General features: G+C 41.4%; 1 protein-coding gene across 1 annotated transcript in view; it reads right to left on the bottom strand.

Moving 5' to 3' along the window:
- LOC6561011 (protein Shroom) overlaps positions 1–18,409 on the bottom strand; it is a 48,560-nt gene extending 30,151 nt beyond the window's left edge. Inside the window, exons 1-5 of the mRNA XM_001987790.3 lie at positions 18,118–18,409; positions 4,355–4,620; positions 3,380–3,717; positions 1,733–2,468; positions 244–1,294 (exon numbers count right to left, since the gene is read on the bottom strand). Coding sequence (XP_001987826.2) covers positions 244–1,294; positions 1,733–2,468; positions 3,380–3,717; positions 4,355–4,620; positions 18,118–18,393 — 2,667 coding nt within the window. The 5' untranslated portion in view covers positions 18,394–18,409. The remainder of the gene's footprint in view (positions 1–243; positions 1,295–1,732; positions 2,469–3,379; positions 3,718–4,354; positions 4,621–18,117) is intronic.
- Positions 18,410–22,243: the final 3,834 nt, after the last annotated feature.

Raw genomic sequence — 22,243 nt, forward strand, 5'->3', positions numbered from 1 at the left:
AAAAAAGTGAGCATGCAAAGAAACAGACAAGACGACTCCTTATCAATGCTAATCAATAATATGCTTATTTATATAAATTTCTTTATATATGATATCGTGAATCAGAGAGTTTCTATGCTCTCACAAGGCTAGCGATTAGAATCAAAAGCATTCTATTAATCAAAACACATGCAATTCCGATTCAACATAATAAGAAGATGCACACAAATATTACAAAATTAAATGCTAAGGTTAAGCACACACCTGCCGCAAGATGGTTGGCTTTTTGGGTACCTGTGGCGGCACCTTCGGCGCCAGCGTTGGCGTAGAAGCTGTCACAGCGTAGGCAGACCGGCGAGTAGACGCGCCCGCAAAGCTGTTGCGTCTATTGGGCGATGGTGGTGCACGTGGCTGCAGCACTTCCGGCGGCGGCGGCGGTGGCAGGGGCTCATCGAAGGTGTAACTGCTGTCCAGTTCAACGCCCTGCGGCGGCGGCGGTAAATCTGGCGACGGAACACGCAAATGCGGATGCTTGGGCGGACGCTCCGGTGCCTGGACTGGCTGCTGCTGATAGAGTTGCACATTGCGATGCTGCTGCGGATGATGTTGCTGATGTGCCAGGGCTGCTGCCTGCTGCAGCAGCAGCTTCTCCCGCATGGGCGCATACTCCGTGGCGGAAGAGGTGCGTCTCGGTGTCATGGCTAGACGACCACGTGGCGGTGGCGGTGGCGGCGGCATTCCGCAATCATTAAACGAAATCTTCTCGGCGCTGCTTATATTGCGTATGCTGGGCGGCTTCGATTGCAGCTGCTGAGAAGGATGCTGCTGCTGCTGCAGCTGATGCTGTTCGCGAAAGTCGGCGTAGTCCGAGGCGGAGCTGGAGCGTCGCAGCACATTGGGCAGCAGCGAGCGGGAGCGTGGCGGCGGCGGTGGAGGCGTTGGTGAACTACATCCGGAGCTGGAGCCAACGCTACTCGCCGAACTGGGTATGCCCACCAGCAGTGGACTCAGATTGTTTGGCAGCGATTTGCGATCGACGTGTAGTGCCTGATATGAGTGCGAATGGGATTGGGAGCGCAACAGCTGCTGTTCCTCCTTGTGCGCCTGCTGCTGTTGTCGCTCCACGTAGGACTGCACGGCGTTCTTCTGCAACGCCTTCAGCGCCGGATTGGACAAGCGATGTGTCTTGCTGGGCTCCAGATAGGAAAACTTCGGCGACTCAGCCACTTGACTGCGCTCAAAGTCATTAATGCGATCCGCCACCGAATGCCAGGCGGGCTGCACTGCAGCACCAGCAGGCGTTATCACAGGTAGTCTGCAAGAGTTTGGGAACCAGATTAGTTGATTTTAAGAATTAGTGGATATAACATATAAAAAGAGGACACAGCAACAACTGCTGCTTTACTGATGCACTTTGACAGCTTTTTAAAAAAGTATTATTTTATATACTAAATGTTTAAAATAAAAAATGTATAAATCTGTTACGTATCTGTAAATTATTTCTGTTCACGGTTGCAGTGCAACATTTCTAACTGGATTTAAGTTTTAAGATTCAAGTTTTTAGTTTACATATTCGAAGATTAACCTGTAGTTATTTTTAGCAATGAAGTTACTCGCAAATATATATTATTATTCATCTACTTAGCTAGTTAATTCGACTAGTTATATTTGATATTTTATCTCAATTGCCATATCTATATCAGATAACGATAAGTGTTAATCTTAGAGAGCTATTTTTATTGAGATTACTCACTTGGCGGACTTGTGCAGATTGGCACTGAACTGCGGTTTGGGATGTTGCACGTACTGCGAGGTGTTGCTGTGCACTGGCTCCGTGTAGGTGCTTACAGGGAATAAGCGATGATTGCTGCGATAGGAATCATTATTGCCAAGCACTGACAAAGGCGGCGAGTGATCCGCACTGCTGCTGGCCACGTTGGGTGCACTGCAGCTGAGGAGTTCCAGTTTGCTGAGCAGCGGCTTGCTGGGCGGCGGCTGTGGTGCAATTGTGACGACTGCCTCACTGCTGGATATGGTCACCGATATGCTCGACTTGTGCTGCTGTGCAGGACGATGCAGCTGTGACTGTGGCTGCTGTGGCTGCTGCTGCAGATCTCCCGTGGATTGCGACTGACCGAGCAGTGAGCGTGTCTCCTGCGTTAGCGGTGATTCCAGCTCGGGCAAGGAACTTTGTGCTGTCAGCTTGTAGTTTTGTGGCTGCTGCTGCTGGAAGCGTTGCAGCGCCATTGACGTGTGCACCGGCGGATAGCTGGGACTGTGGCGATGCTGGACGCGCAACGGCTGCTGCTGCTGCTGCTGCTGCACATCATCCTCTGAGATCTGCTTGTTAACAGCGGAGCTGCTGCCCGACTTTGTTGGCGACTGGGGCGATGTCACCTCACTGTCGTGCAGATAGAGCACGCTCTCGCTCTGATGCCGCTTGGGTGTCAGCACCCTGGAGCTGTGCACAATCAGCTGTGAGGAGGAAACTGCAAAACAAGCAAATATATAAATATTTATTGGCGAACACGTTCTAATGGGCTAAAGGCGCAGCCAGGAGCTGCAGCTGATTCGAAAAGTGGGTCGGTGCGGCCAAAACAGCCAACCAAAATAATAACAATGACCCAAGGTCGGACCTCCCCCCTCACCACTTAATGTGAATGGCCGACAATCGCCGCGTCTGGCTGCAACTAGTTTAGAAGCCTTCTAAAGTTGTTGAAGTTAATAGAAATAGTGTAGATAAAGTCACGTTCACGTCAGACACGTTTGTGATATGAATATATATTAGGGACATTCCGGCAGTTTAATAGACTGGCTTATCTCTGATTGGAATTGACTTTTTATTTTAAGTAAACGTTAAAGGTGGCGTAAACCATTAAACGTGGCAATTAATATTGATAAGAAATTAATCTAATTAATTAAGCTATCAGAGAGATGGCAGGAATGTCATTGATTTTTGCATGTATTTTAATATTTTATATATATGAGTGCTGAACCACCGAAAATTGATACACAATGTCTATATACAATGTATATTGCAGAGCTTTGCTAAAACGTTAAAATTTTACAATTTCTTTGGACAACATTTAATTACATAGTCAGGAGAATACATAGTATTCTGAATTTAAAGTTTAAAATAGATATATATATATATATACAAATAGGCAACGAATTAGTGCTAAGAACCATAAAGTATATTACATGGTATAAAATTTGTAACAGGCTTTTTAGCACTTTAATCATTTTCTTTAATTACTCTGCATGAAATATTCGCCTAGAATTACATCAATTTCCTGAAATTTGTTTTAAAACTAAAACTTTTGCCTAATAAGAGATTTTCTCAGTTCGAGTTTCTATTTTATTCAAGGCTCAACTGATTTTAACTTGATTTGAAACTTACCCGACTCGGCAATGGCACTGTAGCCCGTCGCATGGCTCGCCTCGGATATGTCGCTCATGGAGCCGAGCCATTTGAGCGTCTCTGTGGATGAGGTGCTCTCGGAACTGTTGTTATTGTTGTTGTTGCTGGGACTGCGATTGCTGGCGCTGGAATGATGCTGGGCATGATGCGAGTTACCGTTGGCGTTGCTAATATTGCTGATGCTGCTGCGACTGCTGCATTGGCGGGCAAGTAACGGTATGGGCGATGGTGCCACCGAATTGCTGCAAATTGAAGAGAGATCATTCTCAGACCAGTTATGCGACGGGCGGGACAGTAGATCGCCCTCCTGACGTAATCTAAATAAACAATTGGGAGAGAGCGGTAGGGGTTTAATGCCAAGAACTTATAGTTGGTAAGTTCAAAATAAAATGAAGATAAATAAGTAAATAAAATGGCAAATCATTGCGTGCTGCGTCGTTGACTATATAAAAATCCAACAATTTTGTGGTTGTCATGTTTGGCGTTTCCTTCTACACGGAGGCCTCCAGACAAAAGGTATGACCGTAATTACTTGAATTTCAGCTTAGCCTTCAAAATCGCATTTCGATGGCTTTAGACATGAGACAGCAGCGAGTACACAAAAAACATAAAACTCTCTTCAAGCTGGTCGCGGTGGCAAGCTACAAAATATATATGAAACAACAGCAACAACTACGGATAACAGCAACAATGACAATAGAGCAACTCGAGTCTGCTGCCAAGACCTTGAAAGTTAAGCTAGTTTGCTTAGGTGTTGTTGTTGTGTTGTTTTTATGGCTCATATGAGACGTTTGTTATTTACTTTACCAAGAATCACATTTAATCACTTTTTTTATGTAGATGTACGTCTGAGCCGCAAATGATTTTCATAATTGTCGCCAGCCAAAATGAAAAACATGTTTTGCAAGATCGTTAAGTGCTCGAAGAATAACTATCAATGGATCAACTACTCACTTGTCAAGGAACGGTGTCGCCGATGTTGAATCCGAGCTGGACACATAGCTGTGATAGCCCTCGGATTGTGCATACGAGGCCTGCTTCTGATGATGGAACGTTGTCTGATCGTAGTAGGATGAAGAGCGTATATTATACTCCTCCAGGCCCGCCTGTGTCAGTCCGCATTGATCCAGATGCTGTAGCGACTGTTGCTGTTGCAGCGATTGCTGTTGTTGCTGCTGCTGCTGCTGCTGCTGCTGCGTGGGTGTCGACTGCATGTCATCCTGCAATAAACCAACACAGAGTGCAAATCAAATATACAAGCTCAGATAAATCTTTTCTGCTTCTGCTGCTGCGGCTGTCTTTCATTAACTCTGGCCAACAATTGGCAAACGAAATTATATAACACTGCGTATACGTAATGCGAGCCTGTGCAAACAACAACAACAATAAAATTTCACTGCAATTTAATCATTAGTTATGTCCACATCGCTGCGGGTCAGAGCCCCTGACGGAGACTTGAGATTTAAAATCCGTTTGCAAATGATCGCAAAATCAAATAAACAACCAAAAAAGAAATAACTGCCGAAACCTCCAAAAACAAATCCCCATCATCATTTCAGCCTAATACTCTTTGTTTTGTTTGCTCGGTGCGCTCATTAGATAATTAAGTGAAAATTATTATTTGGTTGCAGTACAACGCGATTGTCTGCCCGATATATATATTTTTTCTTATAAATATGTAAGCGATAAGCACTCGGCAAACCCGGCTATTGCCAATGGTAACAAAATTGCCAACAACGAAACATTTGAAGTGCAGCCAAACGAATTTTGTGCGATGTTGCAAAAACTTGGAGAAACAACAACAACATCGACAACAACCACTAAATAAACCAAAAATTACTCGTACATAATCGCAGCGAAAAATAAAACTGGACGAGACAGCTCAGCAAATCAACAGGCAACCAAACAGAGCGTCCATAATAAGCCGGATTAAGTAACTAAACCCACCCAGAGACTGATTATGTTTGTGTCCAACGAGGGTTGCACTCGTGATTGTTGTATTGGATGTATTTATAGATTTGATAGTATCTCAGAGTTACTAGCTTGTAGTAAAACTCAAATCACTAATAAGTCGTACATTGAGCAATTTTCTAATTATCTAGCCTATCCGTATATTTGTTTATCAATCCTTTCTAGTCTAATTTTTCACAGTCTAAATGAAACTTTTGCTTATTTTATAAGATATTAAAGGTAATTGAATTATCTTTCTCAAAAGTATAAACTTGTATGTATAGTCATCCCTTAGACATAAATAAAAGCTCCAGAAAATGCACAATGCTTTAAAAAGTTAGTTTGACCATTTATAGTAAGGTATATTCTATGCGATGTAACAAAGATATTACAATATAAAGAGATTACACATAACACTTATTGTTTCACTATGTAAATATGCATATCAACTGCAACGTAGCCATATCGTTATGTGTATAAGTAGAAGTAGCCGAATACTTCACAATCTTATAGATTTGTGGTTGAGATTGTCCAAGTGCTTCAAGTATTGCTCAACGCATTAAAGAGTATTAACAGTGAAATGCAGTTAAAGTTATTCACAGTTGCAAATATATGTAAGTATAGCAAGTGATATGTAATCGCAGCTATCAACATTTTCGGCAGACCTGGTGTCAAATGCTCAATCAAATCACGCTACGTATACTTTATATTTCAATGTTTGCTCTGCGCGACGACGGCGACTCTCAAAAACCAGATCGAATTGTAAATACTCATGCATATAAAGCACCCCAAAAATTATAAGAAAAATAAAAAAAAAATCTCAAGCAATATTACGACCAAGCCTCTGAGCCACTTGACTGACTTTGACTGGCAACGTCAACTGTGGCTCAGCGTGGTTCAGAGTGGTGCGACGGCATCGGCAGCGGCATCGGCATCGGCATCGCCATCGCATTCGCAATCACCGCCATCAACGTGGGCAGCTGTTGATTGTCTTTTTGACTTTGGCGCCATAGAATTGTTAGGCTGCCTAATGGCAAATACATATTATAATAACAATAATAACCAAAATTCGTATGACAGACAAATGCAGCAGCCAATAACATAAAAAAATAAAGAATTATAATTTTGTGGGTCAACTACTTAGGCAGTGCCTGGCAATGAGTCTGAAAATCGAGTTAAGAGCTGGAGTTATAGTTGGGCCTTTTGGCCTGAAGGCGCATCGTTTGCAGCTAGGCAAAAGAATTTTAATGGTTTGAACGTTCCCAAGACCAAATCGCAGCTAAAGTTGAATTCGAATTTGAAGTCGAAGTCGGAGTCATTTATTCATTCATTCACTCACTCACTCACTCACTCACTTATACGTTCGTCGTGCCCGTCAGTTTCGTTTCGTTTTGGTTTCTTGTTTTTGTTTCTGTTTCTGTATCTGTTGTTGGCCAATTGCCGTAATTATTTTGTCTCTCTAACACGAATTTAAATCAGCAACTGTCCCACGGGGCAATGGGGCCCTTTACTTTATTCCTATTCCTAGAGCAACTGACAGCCAACCATAATTATCCATCCACACAGCTGTGTAGCTCGAAAAGAGCGCATGTGAAATTGCGCCGGATGAGCATCAACTTCAGCTTCGAAGCTCAGCTAAAGATACCAGATACAGCTATAGGTACAGATACAGATACAGATACATCTACAGGTAAAAAGCATCTCGCACAATAAATCAAAGGCAATGGTGGGGCGCGTATTAAAACTGGTGCAGTGGGTCAACAGCTGGACGCAGCTGAGCGCCGCTGGCCGTTGATGCTTCTTAATGGTCGCGGTCTCAGTCTCGGTCTCCAATTTGCCTTCCCTTACCCCCCCCCCCCCCCCCCTACCTTTGTTCACATTGAGCGCGTGTTAAATAAATCACTTGATGGAGTGCTAAGCATGCGCCCTAAGGCTCTAGAAAACTATTGAAAGTTGCTCTGAGTAGCGAGCGAAACAACAAAATTTGCTGCCCATTTCGATTATCTATAACACTAAAACCAGCAGAGAATTGCGAGAATTTTGGCATGTGATTGCCGATAACATCAATAACACAGTGCGTATAAGCCATATATGCACAATAGGAAATAGTCATGGACGCGTTTTTAATTTTGCGTAAAATAACCAGAATGTTCTAATGACATTTATTGAAAGTATTTTTAACACATTAAATTTGAGAAAAGCGCATCGAATTTGAATCAATTTGCTGAGCTTTCACAATTTAAAAGTGCCGTAATATATATAAAAAAAAATGTAATCAAGCTTGAAGCTTCAATGTGTTGTCAATATTATCTAGAAATTAATAACACATAATGTGAGTCAACCAAATAGCTAAACAAATCAAAAAACAAGAGTCGGGCGTAACCGACTGAGAAATACATTGACACCTTTGCCTTTCAAGTTGCGGTAGATATAAGCTAGTAACGTTCCTTCGAAGTTTGGTAACTCTTAAATTACGGGAGATATGGGAGCTTCAAAATTTTGGGGGCGGGAGTGGGCGTGGCCGAAATAATTATTAGAGAAGGTGCCTAGTAATCTTCCTTCCAAGTTTAGTAGCTTTAGCTATCAAATTGAGGAGATTGAGGGAATTTTGAAGGCGGGTGTGGGCGTGGTCAAATACATTTTGGAGTACGATCTTAGTAATCTACCTTCTCAGATTGCTAACTATAGCTCTTAAATTGCGGGAGATTTAGGCTTTTATCGTTTTTGTGGGCAGGGGTAGGATTTTTGAGGGGTGTTACACGCAATATACCTTCCACATTTAGTGAATCTAGCTTTCAAATTGTGTGAAACATATGGTCTTATCGATTTACACTAACAGATGTATCGGTTTAGGGGAGGCACAGTAATCGTGGCTATCCAAATTTTTATTGAGTTACCAGTACTTTAAAAATTTTGTGACTCTAGCTTACAAATTATGGAAGATATGCCCATTTCAGATTTCTAGGGCTGAAAATTTATATGCCGATCCTTGGAGGAGGCAACCAGCCAGTTACCAAGTTATCCAAGTTTGGTCACTCAATCTTTAAAACTGTGGGAGATATGCATGCTTATCGATTTACACTTTCCGAAATATCAGCATTGGCGATTAAGGGCGCAGGCAACTACCAGCAACATACCTACCTAATTTGACGGCTCTAACTCAAAAACTGTATAGCCATTTAAAACATTTAGGGGTGGGGGCCTCGGGGCGGTGGAGTTGGTTGTGGCATACGCCGATCTTTGAAGAACATCGCCAACAACCAACCAACAAAATTTTGTGACTATAACCTTAAAATTGTGATATGTGGGAGATATGTGGCTTTATCGATTTGCGAATATCGATTTTTACACTTGTCTGACGAGGGCAAAGACCAGCATGTGTTCCAAGTTTTAAGTCTCTATCAGACGGACAGATAGATAGACGACAGACAGCATGACGGACATTGCATAAAACCAATATACTATGATATCTTCGGTATCAAATTGTAACTACACTTAAGATTCTTTATTTCTGGAATCAAAGATTTAAGTTGCTCGCAGAGAATTCACTTTCTAGCTGGGAAACTTTTACTGCTGTTACTTTTCAGATTTTCACTTGATGTCAGAGTCTAGCAGGATCTTAAGACGTTTTACGTCGTTTTATTCTACAGTTCAAATATCACTTTCAGGTAGTGTCAGGTGGACTTAAGCTGACAACAAGTAAATGGGAAAACAGTAAAAACTGTAAGAACGTGTTTCATTTTGTTGATGAAGTGAAATTTCATTCATAATTCTTAAGCCGCTAAGCTTGCGAATGTGACAGCTGGGTATTCGCATTAATCGTGCATGAATACCCCCATTGGTCATTGCCAAAAGAAACAAAAAACAAAAGTCAAAAACGCACTGGCGATTTTGTTGCTCAGTTAAGTGTTTGTTAATTTAAATATAATTTTTTGTTGTTTTTTTTTTGTTGTTCTTTTTTTTTTTTTTTGCTGATATGCTCGCTTAACGTCAGAGACTGAGTCACCCACTCAGTCAGCTTGCAGGTCAGACAGTCGGACAGCGAATCCAATTGTTGGCGGCTTATTTGTCGCGCTGTTTACATTGCAAAGAGGCCAACACTACTGATAAGACAGACAGAGAGCGAGAGAGTGAGCGAGAGCGAGATAGGGAGAGATAGGCAGACAGCGAATAAAGCCACCTACGCATTGGCAACTTGACTTTTGCTTTATTTTGATTACTGCACACACGCACAGACACAGACACAGACGCTTATTATGTGTGTGTCTGCCAAGCTGTCACATGATGTGAAAATATTTATCGGAATGTGCATTGAGAATGCGCCAAGACACAACAATAATAAAAAAATAAAATAACAAGACCCAGACTCAGACTGACTCGCTGAAAAGATACATAAACTTCCCTGTTTTGGGTCTTTTTGTTATTTTTTCGTGTCAAGCTGCCAGCAGCTTCAACTACAACAGCAGCCACAACAACAACTGATTGAAAATCGAAATTGTTTGGACAAAAATGTCGCTATTTTAACAGCAGCTGATCAAAAGTTTCTCCTTGTGAGTTTTCCTACTGGTCGCATCATCATCATCATCTTTTTGGTTCGCTTTTCGTGAGGAAAATTTTTCGTTGCTTTTGATTTGCGTTTTCCATTGTCGCTGGCTTTTAATGGCCAACACGAATTTGACTCTTTAATGGAGTCAGCGAGAAAACGCGCCCCGGCCAATAAGAAAAGAAATTGCAATCAAAATGCGAGCAAACGTGTCAGCTCCAACGTGGCCAGCTTCAGCAACAGCTTCACAACTTTAGATACAGCTTCAGTTTCCTCAGCTTTTAGTCTCAGCTACGATTTCAGCTTACAACTTAGGCGCGATCGTGCCGCGATTTGGATTTGAATTTGGCAAGAGCACGAAACCGAACGACTCGTTCGTCAGTCAGTCAGTCAGTCAGTCAGTTGATCATTTGTTTAGTTTCACGCCTGGGTCTGTCTGTCAGCGCTGCATTCTGAATTGTATTGCAAAATGTATGTTTGCGCATACCTAAGTCTTGAGGCTTAAATTACCACTCGAAGAGAGATCAAATTTGCATTTAAACTGTAGTTTAATTAACTGTTAAGCTCTAATTCTCCAAGTGCAGCAATATAATCTAGGTATGTCTAGAAACTAGAGTTGTATAATGTGCATATTATAAGATAATTTATGTTATAGTCTCACAATTTCTATATTCATTTTCTTAAACTAGTAAGAGCTATCTAATTTAATGTAAGTCACATTGCTTTGCTCTTTATGTTAAGCAATTTTTACTAAAGTTTCGTTAAGAATAATAGAAGAATGTTTGCGAAAAAATGCAGTTCTTTAACCAATGGAAAATTTCATTTTGAAGTCTTCTGTTATACCTAGCAATGATATAAATAAAACGGATTAACTTTTAGCTTTCAAGCGTCTGTCAAATTTTGTTTTACATTTCTGAACAAATATATACGGTGAGTTATAATTGGATTCAGTAATTTGTTTAAGGTTCTGCAATTTTTTGTTGTAAAAGGCTTTCGCGGCTGGCATTTTGGTAATTCTTGTTAATGGCCAAGGATGATTTCTTTCATGCTGTGTAATGCTGCAGTTGACAGGCGGTGAGTTGAACTTTTTCGACCTGGTTGGTCAGCAAATTCAAAAAAGACGGTTTCACACTTTCGCGAGACAGACAGAAGTGGGCAAGCGTAAGCGACCAGTAGACACGAGACAACGGCCTCCTGCCGCCTTTCGCCAGCTGTCAAGTGGCAGTTGGGCCCTTTAAGTGCTGTTGTGGCCAAATGAAAGTAAATCTTTGGTGACTTAATGCGCAGACAGAGGCAACGCCACTTGGCCTGAATGGTAATCACACTTGTGGCATTTTCTTTTTACTTAATTTTTTTTGAGAGCTTAGGCATGCGTCAGCGAATTGCGCAAGCTGTAGGCGCGACTCATTAGCGTATATGAGGATATGAGGATATGCGGGTTGAACTGGCTGGCTGCATCCTTGACCGCGTTGGCAGCGAATTAATAACCTGGAGTCTCTGTTTGTTGGTCCAGCAACGTGGTAACTGGTAAAATGCTATGGTCATGGCATGGCAACCAGTTGCGAGTCTCTCAGCGGATCCGGCCTGCGTTGTCTCTCTGGTATGCGGGACAAGATTTATGGCCAATGATAAGTTTTGAGGCGTGCAGGCAATAAGAACAACGCAAACTCTCTTGCGTTTGCAACATTACATTGGCTTGGCAATCAGCTCGACTGGTCGGCCAGGCCAAGGAGCATGCCAAGAACAAATAAATAGCCATGCGAAAAACAAACCAAGCAAAGACCACAACCAACCAAACAGCCAACCAACCAACAGGCTAAAACAAACCAAACCAACCCGTTTGCAGCCACAGCAGCAGCAGCCGCAGCAGCAGCAGCTCTACTTTAGCATGTCCATGCGAAATACAAAAATATGCTGGCTAGATAGCTGCCCCGCACCGCCTGAAGGTCATGCCCAGCGATCGGCCAAGCGCAACTAAACCTGGGCCAACTATTCTTATAGCCTGATCATATACATTTACAGAATGGATAAAAAGGGTTAACTAAAGTTGTGCAATTGTAATTAACAAGCAGAAGTCGACACGTCTCATAAAGCTTAAAATATATATATATATATCTATATATTTCCATTATGCTAATCAATGAGTCTATATAGTCTTGTCGATCTGTTTGCCGTTCTCAGAGAATATAAGAGCGATTTGATTTTTTATTTCTGTATGTCAAATGCAAAACATGTCGATAACTGCCACAGAGCACAGAACAGATAAATATTAATTTCAGGTCACCGATTATTGATACTACAGATACCAAAAAATAAAATAGTATGTTCTCCTAAAGTAAATATAGATAAGCCAGATATTCCATAAAAAGATAAGAAATATATATTTTCTCCATAAAACTTAAACTTATAATTTTTAGCATGGAACGTGTTCAAATGACATATGTTTGTTCTAAAAATTTGCCTGCAGTTCGGACAATACCATAAAAGTACTTTGTTTTGGCAGAGCTAATAAGCATTAGGGCAGAGTACAGGGTAGCCATCAGTCGTGGACACTCTCTGTTTTATATTTTATGACTTCTTGTACTTTCCTTGGTTATACATCTGTTGAAATTAATACGTAGTCATGTATTAGCCATAATTAAGCAAGAGGCTGCACAGACCTTTAATTATGCATGCTTCGTCAGTCAAGAACTTGCTGCGCGTAATTAGAAAGCGCAGATTTTCACTTTTCTTTGGACACAGCACAATATCTGATGGACTGCTGAACTGCTACCCAGCGATGACAACACACAAAATCAACAGCAACAACAGCAGGAACAGCTGCTACCTCAAAAATGGCATATCATGTCTTCTGTTTGCGAGTCTCTGGTGTCTTGTCACATGGGATTGCAACTGGATCGAAAGTTTGCATATTTTTACTTTTCACAAGGGCAGCTGTCCAAGCTGAGGAATTTTTTCTGCTTTTTTTTTCTGTTTTTTTTTTTTTTTTTTTTTTTTTTTTTTTTTGTGGCTCGAAGACGCAATGCAGGCTGAAAAGCTTCTAAGTTGGCATTATATTACAGCCAGAGCTGGCAGACATGCACGCAGTTCATTTGCGGTTGCCAGCTCAAGAATTTCAATGGAGTCAAGACAACAACAGCAACAACAACAACAACAACAGCATCAACAACAGCAGCTACAGCAAAACTTCTCAGTAGTTGGCGTCTGTTTTTGGAGCCGACTGCAGAGTAGAGCGCCCAGAGTCCGCCTGTAATGGGAACAAGTATTTGTGACCTCAAAATGTTGTTTTTGGTGGCTTGAATGTCGCTTTGTCTGCGAGCCGTAAGAAACAAAAGTGAAATTTTTCTCGTGTGGGTTCAGAACCACAACTAGTACAACTAGCAACATAAAAAATGAAATCGAAGCCAACGCATAGACTCGACGATATGTAAACGGCCAACGGCACTTGGCCAAATGCATTTTCACTTGGCCTGTTAATTAATTAACAAGCCACAACACACAAAAAAATAAAAATAAATAAATAAAACTCATAAAGAAATGCGCACAAAGCCAAAGTGCAGCTAAAGCAACCCTGTTGCTGTTGCTGTTGTGACTGCTACTCTTTTGGCCTTAAACAATGCAAAAGGTGAAACTCTTGCACCTGTAGCCTGTCAAGCGAGCCGTCGCCCCCCGTTTCCCCCTTATCAGACGACTTCCCTTCGTGCCCGTTGCCTGGCAAATTGTGAGCATTGCAATTATTTGTTATAATTTCTGTTGAAGAAAATGCAAAGCATTGACGGTTAACTCAACAACGAGGTACATACTACAGCTATAGCTACAGACAGCATTCGACATCGGCTTCCTCAGCTGCTGAAGGCGGCGCAAGTTCAAAGACAATCGCAAACAATTTAGCTGGAATCTGGCTAGAATTTAGCGATTGGCCTGCCGGCATTGTTGGCTGTTCTTGTTGCTGTTGTTGCTGTTCTTGTTGTATTGTTGGTATTGCTGGTATTGCTGTTGGTCTATGTTGGCATTAATTAATTGCAGAGGCCGCCGCGCGTCGTGTGTGAGAAACGAGTTCGACGGCAAGTTTAGAAAACTAATGAGCGTTAAAAGTTTTTGTGCTCGAGCATTAGAAATGAAAACGAAACAGCAAATCAAATGAAGAAAGCAACAACAATACTATGACGAATACCCTAAGAAATTATGAAATTAGGAATTTATAGTAAAATTATTGTTTCATTTTTGGGCAACACAAAAAATCTACAAATATAATATATTTTCAGCGATAATTAATCAAGTTTGTGTTTAACCTGCTGGTGATTTAAAAACGCAAGTCTTATGAGGTATATTTCTTTCAAAATATTAATCCATTTGTACATCGATTTAAGTTTTTCGAGATGTGGAAAGTTCCACAACTTCATAGAAGTATAAATCAGGTAACCAGATATACAAATATATAAATGTAGGCATTAAAGTCTCTCTCTTTTTAGTAACTCTCTCTGATTTGTTATATCCCATATTGCTTATGGGGTATCTGAAAAGGAGGCGTTAGCTCTTAGCCGCCTTAATTGCGCAACAATGTTGATCTGAGCGGTCGGAACTGTTTGTTGATCTCTTTGGCAAAATATGTGATCATTTCCGTGGGCAAAACGAAAGCGCACAGCGGACAGTTCACGGAAATGAAGCAGCAATTAAGTGCTATGGCTAACACTCCGGCTTGGCCAAGTGATCAGTTAGCTGCATAGCTAAACAGCTTCACATACCAAATGCTTCATGTGGGCCACTTGAACTTTACGTCATGAAGGGCTAAATAATGAAAAAAAAAAAAAACAATTTCATTGCAGCGTCAAGTGTTTCGGCTGATTCAACAGAAAAGAAACGGAAAAAAAACCAAAACTAAAAACATTAAGAGCGACAGCAGCAAAACTCTTACATATAAAGCCAAAATATTTTGTACACATATTTGTATGAATGTATTTATTTCTGTGGAAATCTGCGCATTCATCTGAAAGCCAAGAAAAAATCCATAGAAAAAAGAGACAAAAAATGAAGAGATGAAAAAAAAGAAAAACAAAAGCCAAGCGACCTTCGTCAAGCTGGGCTGCATTACAGTTTGTTTTGTCAGCGCTGCAAGTGGGCGTGGCCGCAATTAATTTGATTGCAACTATAAATAGCTATGGCTTGCAGTCGTCGCCGCAATCTGCCTACCACGCCCATATGGCAACGCACATACACACAAAAAGAAAAAAGAAAAGAAAAAGGCGACGCTTGGAATGCACCTAATCGATGCAAAATCGCCCCAAAACTTGTTCTCTAAGCCAATGCAAAAGAGCTGCAGATGGCCTGAGGTTGCCTAGCTGCCTGGCTGTTTGACTGCGTGGACTGGACCACCATCAATGGATGGATATGTGGTGTAGTGGCGTGGTGTGGTGGCTATGGGAAGATGGAGTCATGTCTAATAACTGGAACTAAAGCATGCGCCGCAGCCACGCAACGGAATGGGGCACGGGCATAGAGCAATTAGCGTTTGCCCACAGAACGCTACGAACAAAAAATATGATAAAAAAATAAAGAGGAGAAAAAAATGTTACAAATACTCAAGCGTACGTATTATAAGAACACAACCCGCGGCGATCGAACGGTTCAATAACCTGCCAATCGACAATCGACCATCGACTATCGACGTCCCCCACCCAAGCCGCTCCGCTCCTCTCCTCTCATGGTCAGCTGAGCGCTTTGGGGCAAGTTGGTAATCCGCAACGCAAAGTTTGTGGCCAACATGCAAAGACGATGATGATTAATCAACGCCCCCCCCCCCCCCCCCAACACCCACCCGCCCCGCACCAGTCAAAAAAAAAACAAAAAAGAAGAAGAATAACAATAAGAATAAGCAAAAGAAGAAGAATAAGCAGAGAAAGAGGAAGAAAACAGCTGGAATTTGTGGTTATATTCATTGCACAGTGATAAGGTTAGCGCTGTTCCAATTCACAAACAAACATTGTTTGAGTATTGCCTCGCCTCCCCATCCCCATCCCCCCATAAAAAACCGATACGGCATTCACTTCATCACATTTCTCTAGCTCTGCAGCTCTCTGGCTTGTGTGTTGTATTCTGTGTCGATTCTATGCTGTTTTTGCCGTGTTGCTCGCTTGTTGTTTGTTGTTTGCTCATAACCCATTTTCTTTGTGCTCTCTTCCTCGTGCAACGCTTCGAGGCAGCATTTAATTGATCGGATTCACTTTGATTGATCGGATCGTCGCTGTTGATAATGGTACCGTTAATTTGGTAAATTATTTTGCATTTAGAGGCAAAAGCAATCCATTTTCATTGCGGCTTCAATTACAATGATGTTCATCATGATCATTATGATGGCACGGCCCTGGTATACAATAAACATGTAATTCAGTTAAGGTTAATGGGTGACGGGCATCTAGAACTATAGCAAATGGAACTCAACTGGACTGGACTGGACTGGAGCCAACAGCAAGTTGATTGCGAGGTGTGTGTGTGTGTGAAGCGGTAGGCAAGAGAGAAATAAATGCCATAGAAGCTTAAGAATGCGCGTTATAATAGAGTTTCTAAAAATAACGTTTATTTTAGCGAAAAAAAAAGATTCAGAAAGTTTTTTTCTTGCATATGATATCATCTTGTGGTATAACAAAAAAATCTTTGGCAATATTACAATCGCTTAACAAATGGTTTTTTTTTTGGGTCAATTGAGGTGATTTTAAAAATATATACTCGTATACAACGAATAATATAACAAACAAAAATACCGTTCACTCCAAAAGGTATCTAAAGATTCATGAAAATATAGAACATATTTCATATGACGCAAATATTTTCATACCAATTCCATCCCAGCTCATCTGACATAAATTCCAATATATTAAAAGCATATCCATCAAATCATTATAACTGAACAAAATACCAAAACAAATTTTACGATCCCCAAATAAAGAACTCTTCCATTGATAAAGTGCATGCCAACCCGAAGCCAAATACAAAAAAAAAAAAAAAAACAACAACAACAAAACACTCCTACGGTGTTTCATTCATTGTCAGGCGACTGCCAAAGTTAATAATCCTGTGCATGAGACATGCAAGTAAGCCACAATTCCACGCCCCACCTCAACCCCTGATGTTGCACTTGGGCGCCGGATTGGCTCAAAAAAGAAACAAATGTACCGTTTTGTCGCCTGAGTGACACAGTATCGTGATTTCGAAAATGAAAACCGAGAGTCGGGTTAAGCAACACGCAAATGGAGGTCAACCTCATAATTCAATTAGGAACCTGCAGCGGTGTCACTGCAGGCCGAACCTCAAAAATTCCGACCCACTGTGCGTGGGCCAAAACAAAAGCAGCAGAAATACATTCGTACATTCATATATACATACATATGTACATATCAATTTATTTTCCGCTTGCTGTGCACATTTTTTTCTCTCTCATTTGTATTTTTTTTTGCCGGCCATGTAAATCGACATCGACGACGATCAAAGTTAAATTTCTGTTTGTTTAAGCCTTCACTTTTTCTGGCTCAGACAGAAGACCGTAGACCGGACTGGAGCTGAAACTGTGGGCCATGAGTCAGCGTCAGTGCGATTGGAATTCTGCGCGCTTTGAGGATTTATTAACAAGAATAATAAAAACCGAAACAGAAACAGACCCAGACACAGCGAGAAGAGCCGGCAGCGACAAACCGGTTGGCAAACTTTTATTCGTTGGCTATACCCTGTTCTCAGTGGGCTGAAAGGGTGTGCCAAATGGATTGAAGTATGCTTAAGATTTGCAAACTGTCCAACACAGAAATCCAACAATAGAATCCACACTTGTTAACAGAAGTGGTCGCAAGTAAGTCAATGCTATCGAAATTGTTAACTGTTTATCAAGCTAAGATTGGTAGGATATGATCTAATAAAAACGGATAGGTAAACAATATATGTATATGAAGGTAATGAAGAGATTATAATACCTGAATGAGAGAAACAAACCGTGGTTAGCCTAACAATTAATTTTCCAAAGAATAATATTTAATTCATTTTTGTTGGTTTCCTAAGAACGATATCTGACTTTATACTTCTTTGGGAGACCCACAATAATTAGTTAGTATATGACTCCAACTATAGGGTATCACATTGTCAGGCACCATTGACTAGAAAGTTCTTAAGAGTTTACTTTATTGTTTTTGGTTTTTCAATGTGAGTTTTAGGTTTTAGCAGAAGTTTTTGGGTAGCTTACCTGTATGGAACTGGCGACCGATGCGGAACTGAAGCTCGTATTGCTCGCCGCATCCAAAACGGAGAGGGGCGTGAATTGCTGTTGCCTCCGATGCGGCTGCGACAGCGACTGTTGGCCTGTTGCATCCTTTGTGGCGGACTTGAGTGCGGGCAGCAGCAGTTTGGACACAGACAGTTTGTCCGTTTGACCATTGTTGCTGCTTTTGATGTTCCCATTGGCTTTGTCCATTTTGCAGCTATCCAGTGGCAGTGGCATTGTAGCTGTTGCTGTCGCCATTGCCGACGCAGTTGTTGCTGCTGTTGCTGCTGCTGTTGTTGTTGTTGCTGTCGTTGTGCCTGAGCTCTGCTGATGATTTCCGTTTTCTTTATGATTTCGCATTTTCATTTAAGTAATTGCTGCTGGGATTTTGAAGTTTTCGTTGCGTCTCGTCTCGTTTCGTTTTTATTTTGCTGCAGCGATTATTGCTATTATGATTATTATGTTGATGTTGAAATTGTTTTAACACCTTGTTGCCAGCATTTTGGCGACTCTAAGAAAAGATCACGCGATTAACAAATATAAATAAATAATAGCACACAAAATTACGCAAACACAAAATACACATTTCCACTTCTCTTTATTTTCAGTTAACTATTTGTTAAAATTAGTATTTCTCATTTTGTCTGGCGACATTTATTTTGCTGCTGCACTTTATCGTATGCACCTTATCGTTAGCTGTTGCGCATCTCTCTGGAATGCAGCCCCAAGAGAATGCCGCAATAGAGAGAGAGAGAGAGAAAGAGAGAGAGACAGAGGGCCAACAAATCGAATCGATTGCTTTGGCCAAGTTATTTATTGTTGCTGCTGGCCTGGCTGCTGCTTTGGCTGTTGAGTTATTTGGGTTTTTGTGTAATATGCGGCCACGTATTATGTATTGGCTGTGATGCATTTGTGTGAAAAGTGAACCAGGTTTACATAACATTGACCCAAGAGGGCAGTCGCTGACAGACACCGAGAAACCTCTACAACCCACTCCACCAAAGCCCCGTCTTTTCTGTAATATCAAACCTAAGCCAATAAACAAGTTTTACTTTTTTTTAATTTTTTCAAATGCGATTTGTTTGCCGACTGCATTGGTTACGTTTCGTTGCCCACGCACAGCAGCAGTTCCGTCTACCTTTTCACCTACCCCACACCCACCACCCCACCTCTCTTCACTATACTGCAATAGCCCTACCAAACCCCTCCCACCACCAGCAGCCTGTTCGAAATGTCAACTGAGCAGTTGGCGGCTGGCAGCATGTCAAATTGGCACCTCGGTTGCATTTTGTGAATGGTTTCTATGCAAATTGCCGTCCATTAATGTCAGGCTAACTGCCCCGTAAACTTCAAGTGTTTAATGCATAATTATTAAACTGCAGAAGCGAGCGTCCAAGAAACTGCAAGAACTTAGCACACTACATTGCCAACGACAGCAAATGCTACAGTGAACTCTAAACAATGGGTATCATCAAAAATTAAATCGTAATTTCGTTGATTATTCATTTAACAATAAAGCAAAGATAGTTAAAATATTTGAAATGTCAAATATAGTGTTAATTACAGATATTGGGTATTGTGATCTGCAATTGCAACGGTTCTAATTTGCTATCGTTCACTGTACTGCAAAACTGGATTCTAAGGCACCGTTGACAAAACCCCAACGCTAGCCACAAAATGCCAGCCCAAGTCAACAAAGTCAGGCTAGGCCCGGCTGGGCTAGATAGATGGCTAGAAAAAGAAGTCGAAGAAGAAGAAGCCTGTTTGAGGGGGCAAAGTACGCGAAGTTGCAGATAAATCCACGACATGCGACGACTGCCAGGCACAGCCTAGCAGCCTAGCAGCCTAGCAGCCTAGCTAGCCTGGCTGACTGCCTGGAAGTGCAATGACATTGCAATCGCAAGCTGCTGTTGCTGTTGCTGCTGCTGTTGTTGATGTTTCTGTTGCTCCTGTCGCCAGGTTTGTGCCCAGCGGCGTCGCTCGCTGGTTGTGTGAAAGCTGCTGCCCAAAACAGACAGCAAGAGCAAAAAAAAAAAAACCAGCACAGCAATTCGTTAATTATGGCCCCAAGGAGTGCTCTAAACTTTACAGAGCGGAACTTCTACCACGCAGCAGCAGCCGTTGGCTATTCCCAGTCACTAATGGAGCCGATTTTTGGCTACTAGACGACAACGTTGTCTACAACTAGTTATTGTTGTTGTTACTGTCTCTTGTCTAGCTAAACTTTTTTTTCCTTTTATTTGTATGGCTTTTATTGTGCTAAAAGCGAAATTAGACACTTTTGCTGACATCGACATCAAATTCGACAACAGACTTCGAAATGCAAAATGACAGTTTTTGCGACAGTCGCATTCCCAAAAAATGCGGAAAAAACATGGCAATACAGTGGCGCCAGCGAAATGAGCACACTAATACCCAGTTCCCAGCTGCGAATTGAGGCTCCCTCCCTCCACTTCCCTCCCCACTCGTTTGCCACGCCACCCCTTTGCCACCCCACGCATATGGCTGGCAAGAGTCACACCCAAGAGAGAGAACGAGTTTACGAGCAGCGAGCAACTAACTGCTTATGATATCAGTAGTCCAATAAATTCCACACACAAGCGAGGTCAAAACAGGCTACGGCACTAATCAGACGACGGCGAGTGTGTTACAAGATGAGTGAAACGATCACTTTCCAGGTGTGTCTGTTGGTATGTAAGTGTGTGTGTGAGTGTGTGTGTGTTTGTGTGTGTGTCTGTGTATGAAAGATTCTTGATCCTAAACAGGAAATTTTATAATAGATTGATTTAAATATATGTGCTCGCTCTATGGTATTTACTGTGGGAATCAAGAACCAACTGGCTCGAATGAGAGATCATATCTCCATTATTCACAATTAAGATTCTTCATCTGGAAAGCGGAATGGTTAATAGACCAATTAAAATGTGCTATTCATTGGTATATTAAGGGGAAAAAACTATTTAGATGAGCATAATTATCAAAATAGTCAAGTAGCAACAAAGAAAAATATATTAATTTCCATATGCAATATTTGCAGTTTTAGCATCTTAAAGTTTTCTGAGAATTATTTTTTGAACAACCGGAAATAAGTTGTTAACGTTAAATTAAATGAAAAATGAAGATTAACACGATTTGAGTGCACGACAATATGTTTTTTGCATTGATCAAGCTGATGAAACACAAGTTCTTTAACACAAAGAGTAGAGCTAACTTATATAATATATATATATATATATATATATATATATATATGCTCAATTATCAATTGAACAATAAACTATACTGAAATGCCCGACTTGTTGGTATTAGCACGCATCGGTGTCATTTGAAAAACCTTATCAGCTGCAGATTTTCAGCAATGCCGTCGCACCAGGGTTGTAGCAGAAAGAGTTGTCAAAGATACAGATGAATGATAAAGATAACTACTGTGTCGCTGTCCCTGAACTGGGCCTGTCATAAATTCCGCTCAAATTGCTGTAGTGTCAGCCACTAACAAGCGTAACAAAGTGCTTGACAACAGCAACACCAACAACAATACAACTGCAGTAACAATATGAATGAAACTGTTACCTGAACGCTTATGTTGTGATTAGGTTTACCTGTGAGCTCTGGACTCAGTTTGCATTTAGCTGCAAAGGCTGCCTTAAGCGCTGCTAGCTGCTAGCTGCTAGCTGTTTGCTGTTTGCTGTTAGCTCTTTGCTGCTGCTGCGATTCATTATAATTTTTGTCAATTCTCACAGGTAGCGCGCTGAGCGGACAAAGGTGAAGATCGCATGGCGCTGAGACATTCACACAGCGCTAACAGTAACCCCAACAACAACACGCATAAATTTACAATTAAATTTAATTCCTTCACTGGATTTCCGCAAAAAAAAGGCAGCAAAAAAAGGGTTCCAACAACAACATTGTTGTAAGAGTTGCAGAGCAATTGCATTTGCCAGACAGCCAGCTTGTGGCAAGTTCAACGTCTTCTTTAGTGCTCGCCGCGCTTGGCTTGCAGCAAAAATAAAATAGCAAAACAACAAAAAAGACAGAAAGAAAAATATATATATGAGATTCCCAAGCGCGCTTCTTGGTAAGAGCGACAACAACACCCTCCCGCACACAA

This window comes from Drosophila grimshawi, unplaced genomic scaffold, assembly GCF_018153295.1.
Source record: "Drosophila grimshawi isolate 15287-2541.00 unplaced genomic scaffold, ASM1815329v1 contig_184, whole genome shotgun sequence".
Classification (NCBI taxonomy): Eukaryota; Metazoa; Arthropoda; class Insecta; order Diptera; family Drosophilidae; genus Drosophila; species Drosophila grimshawi.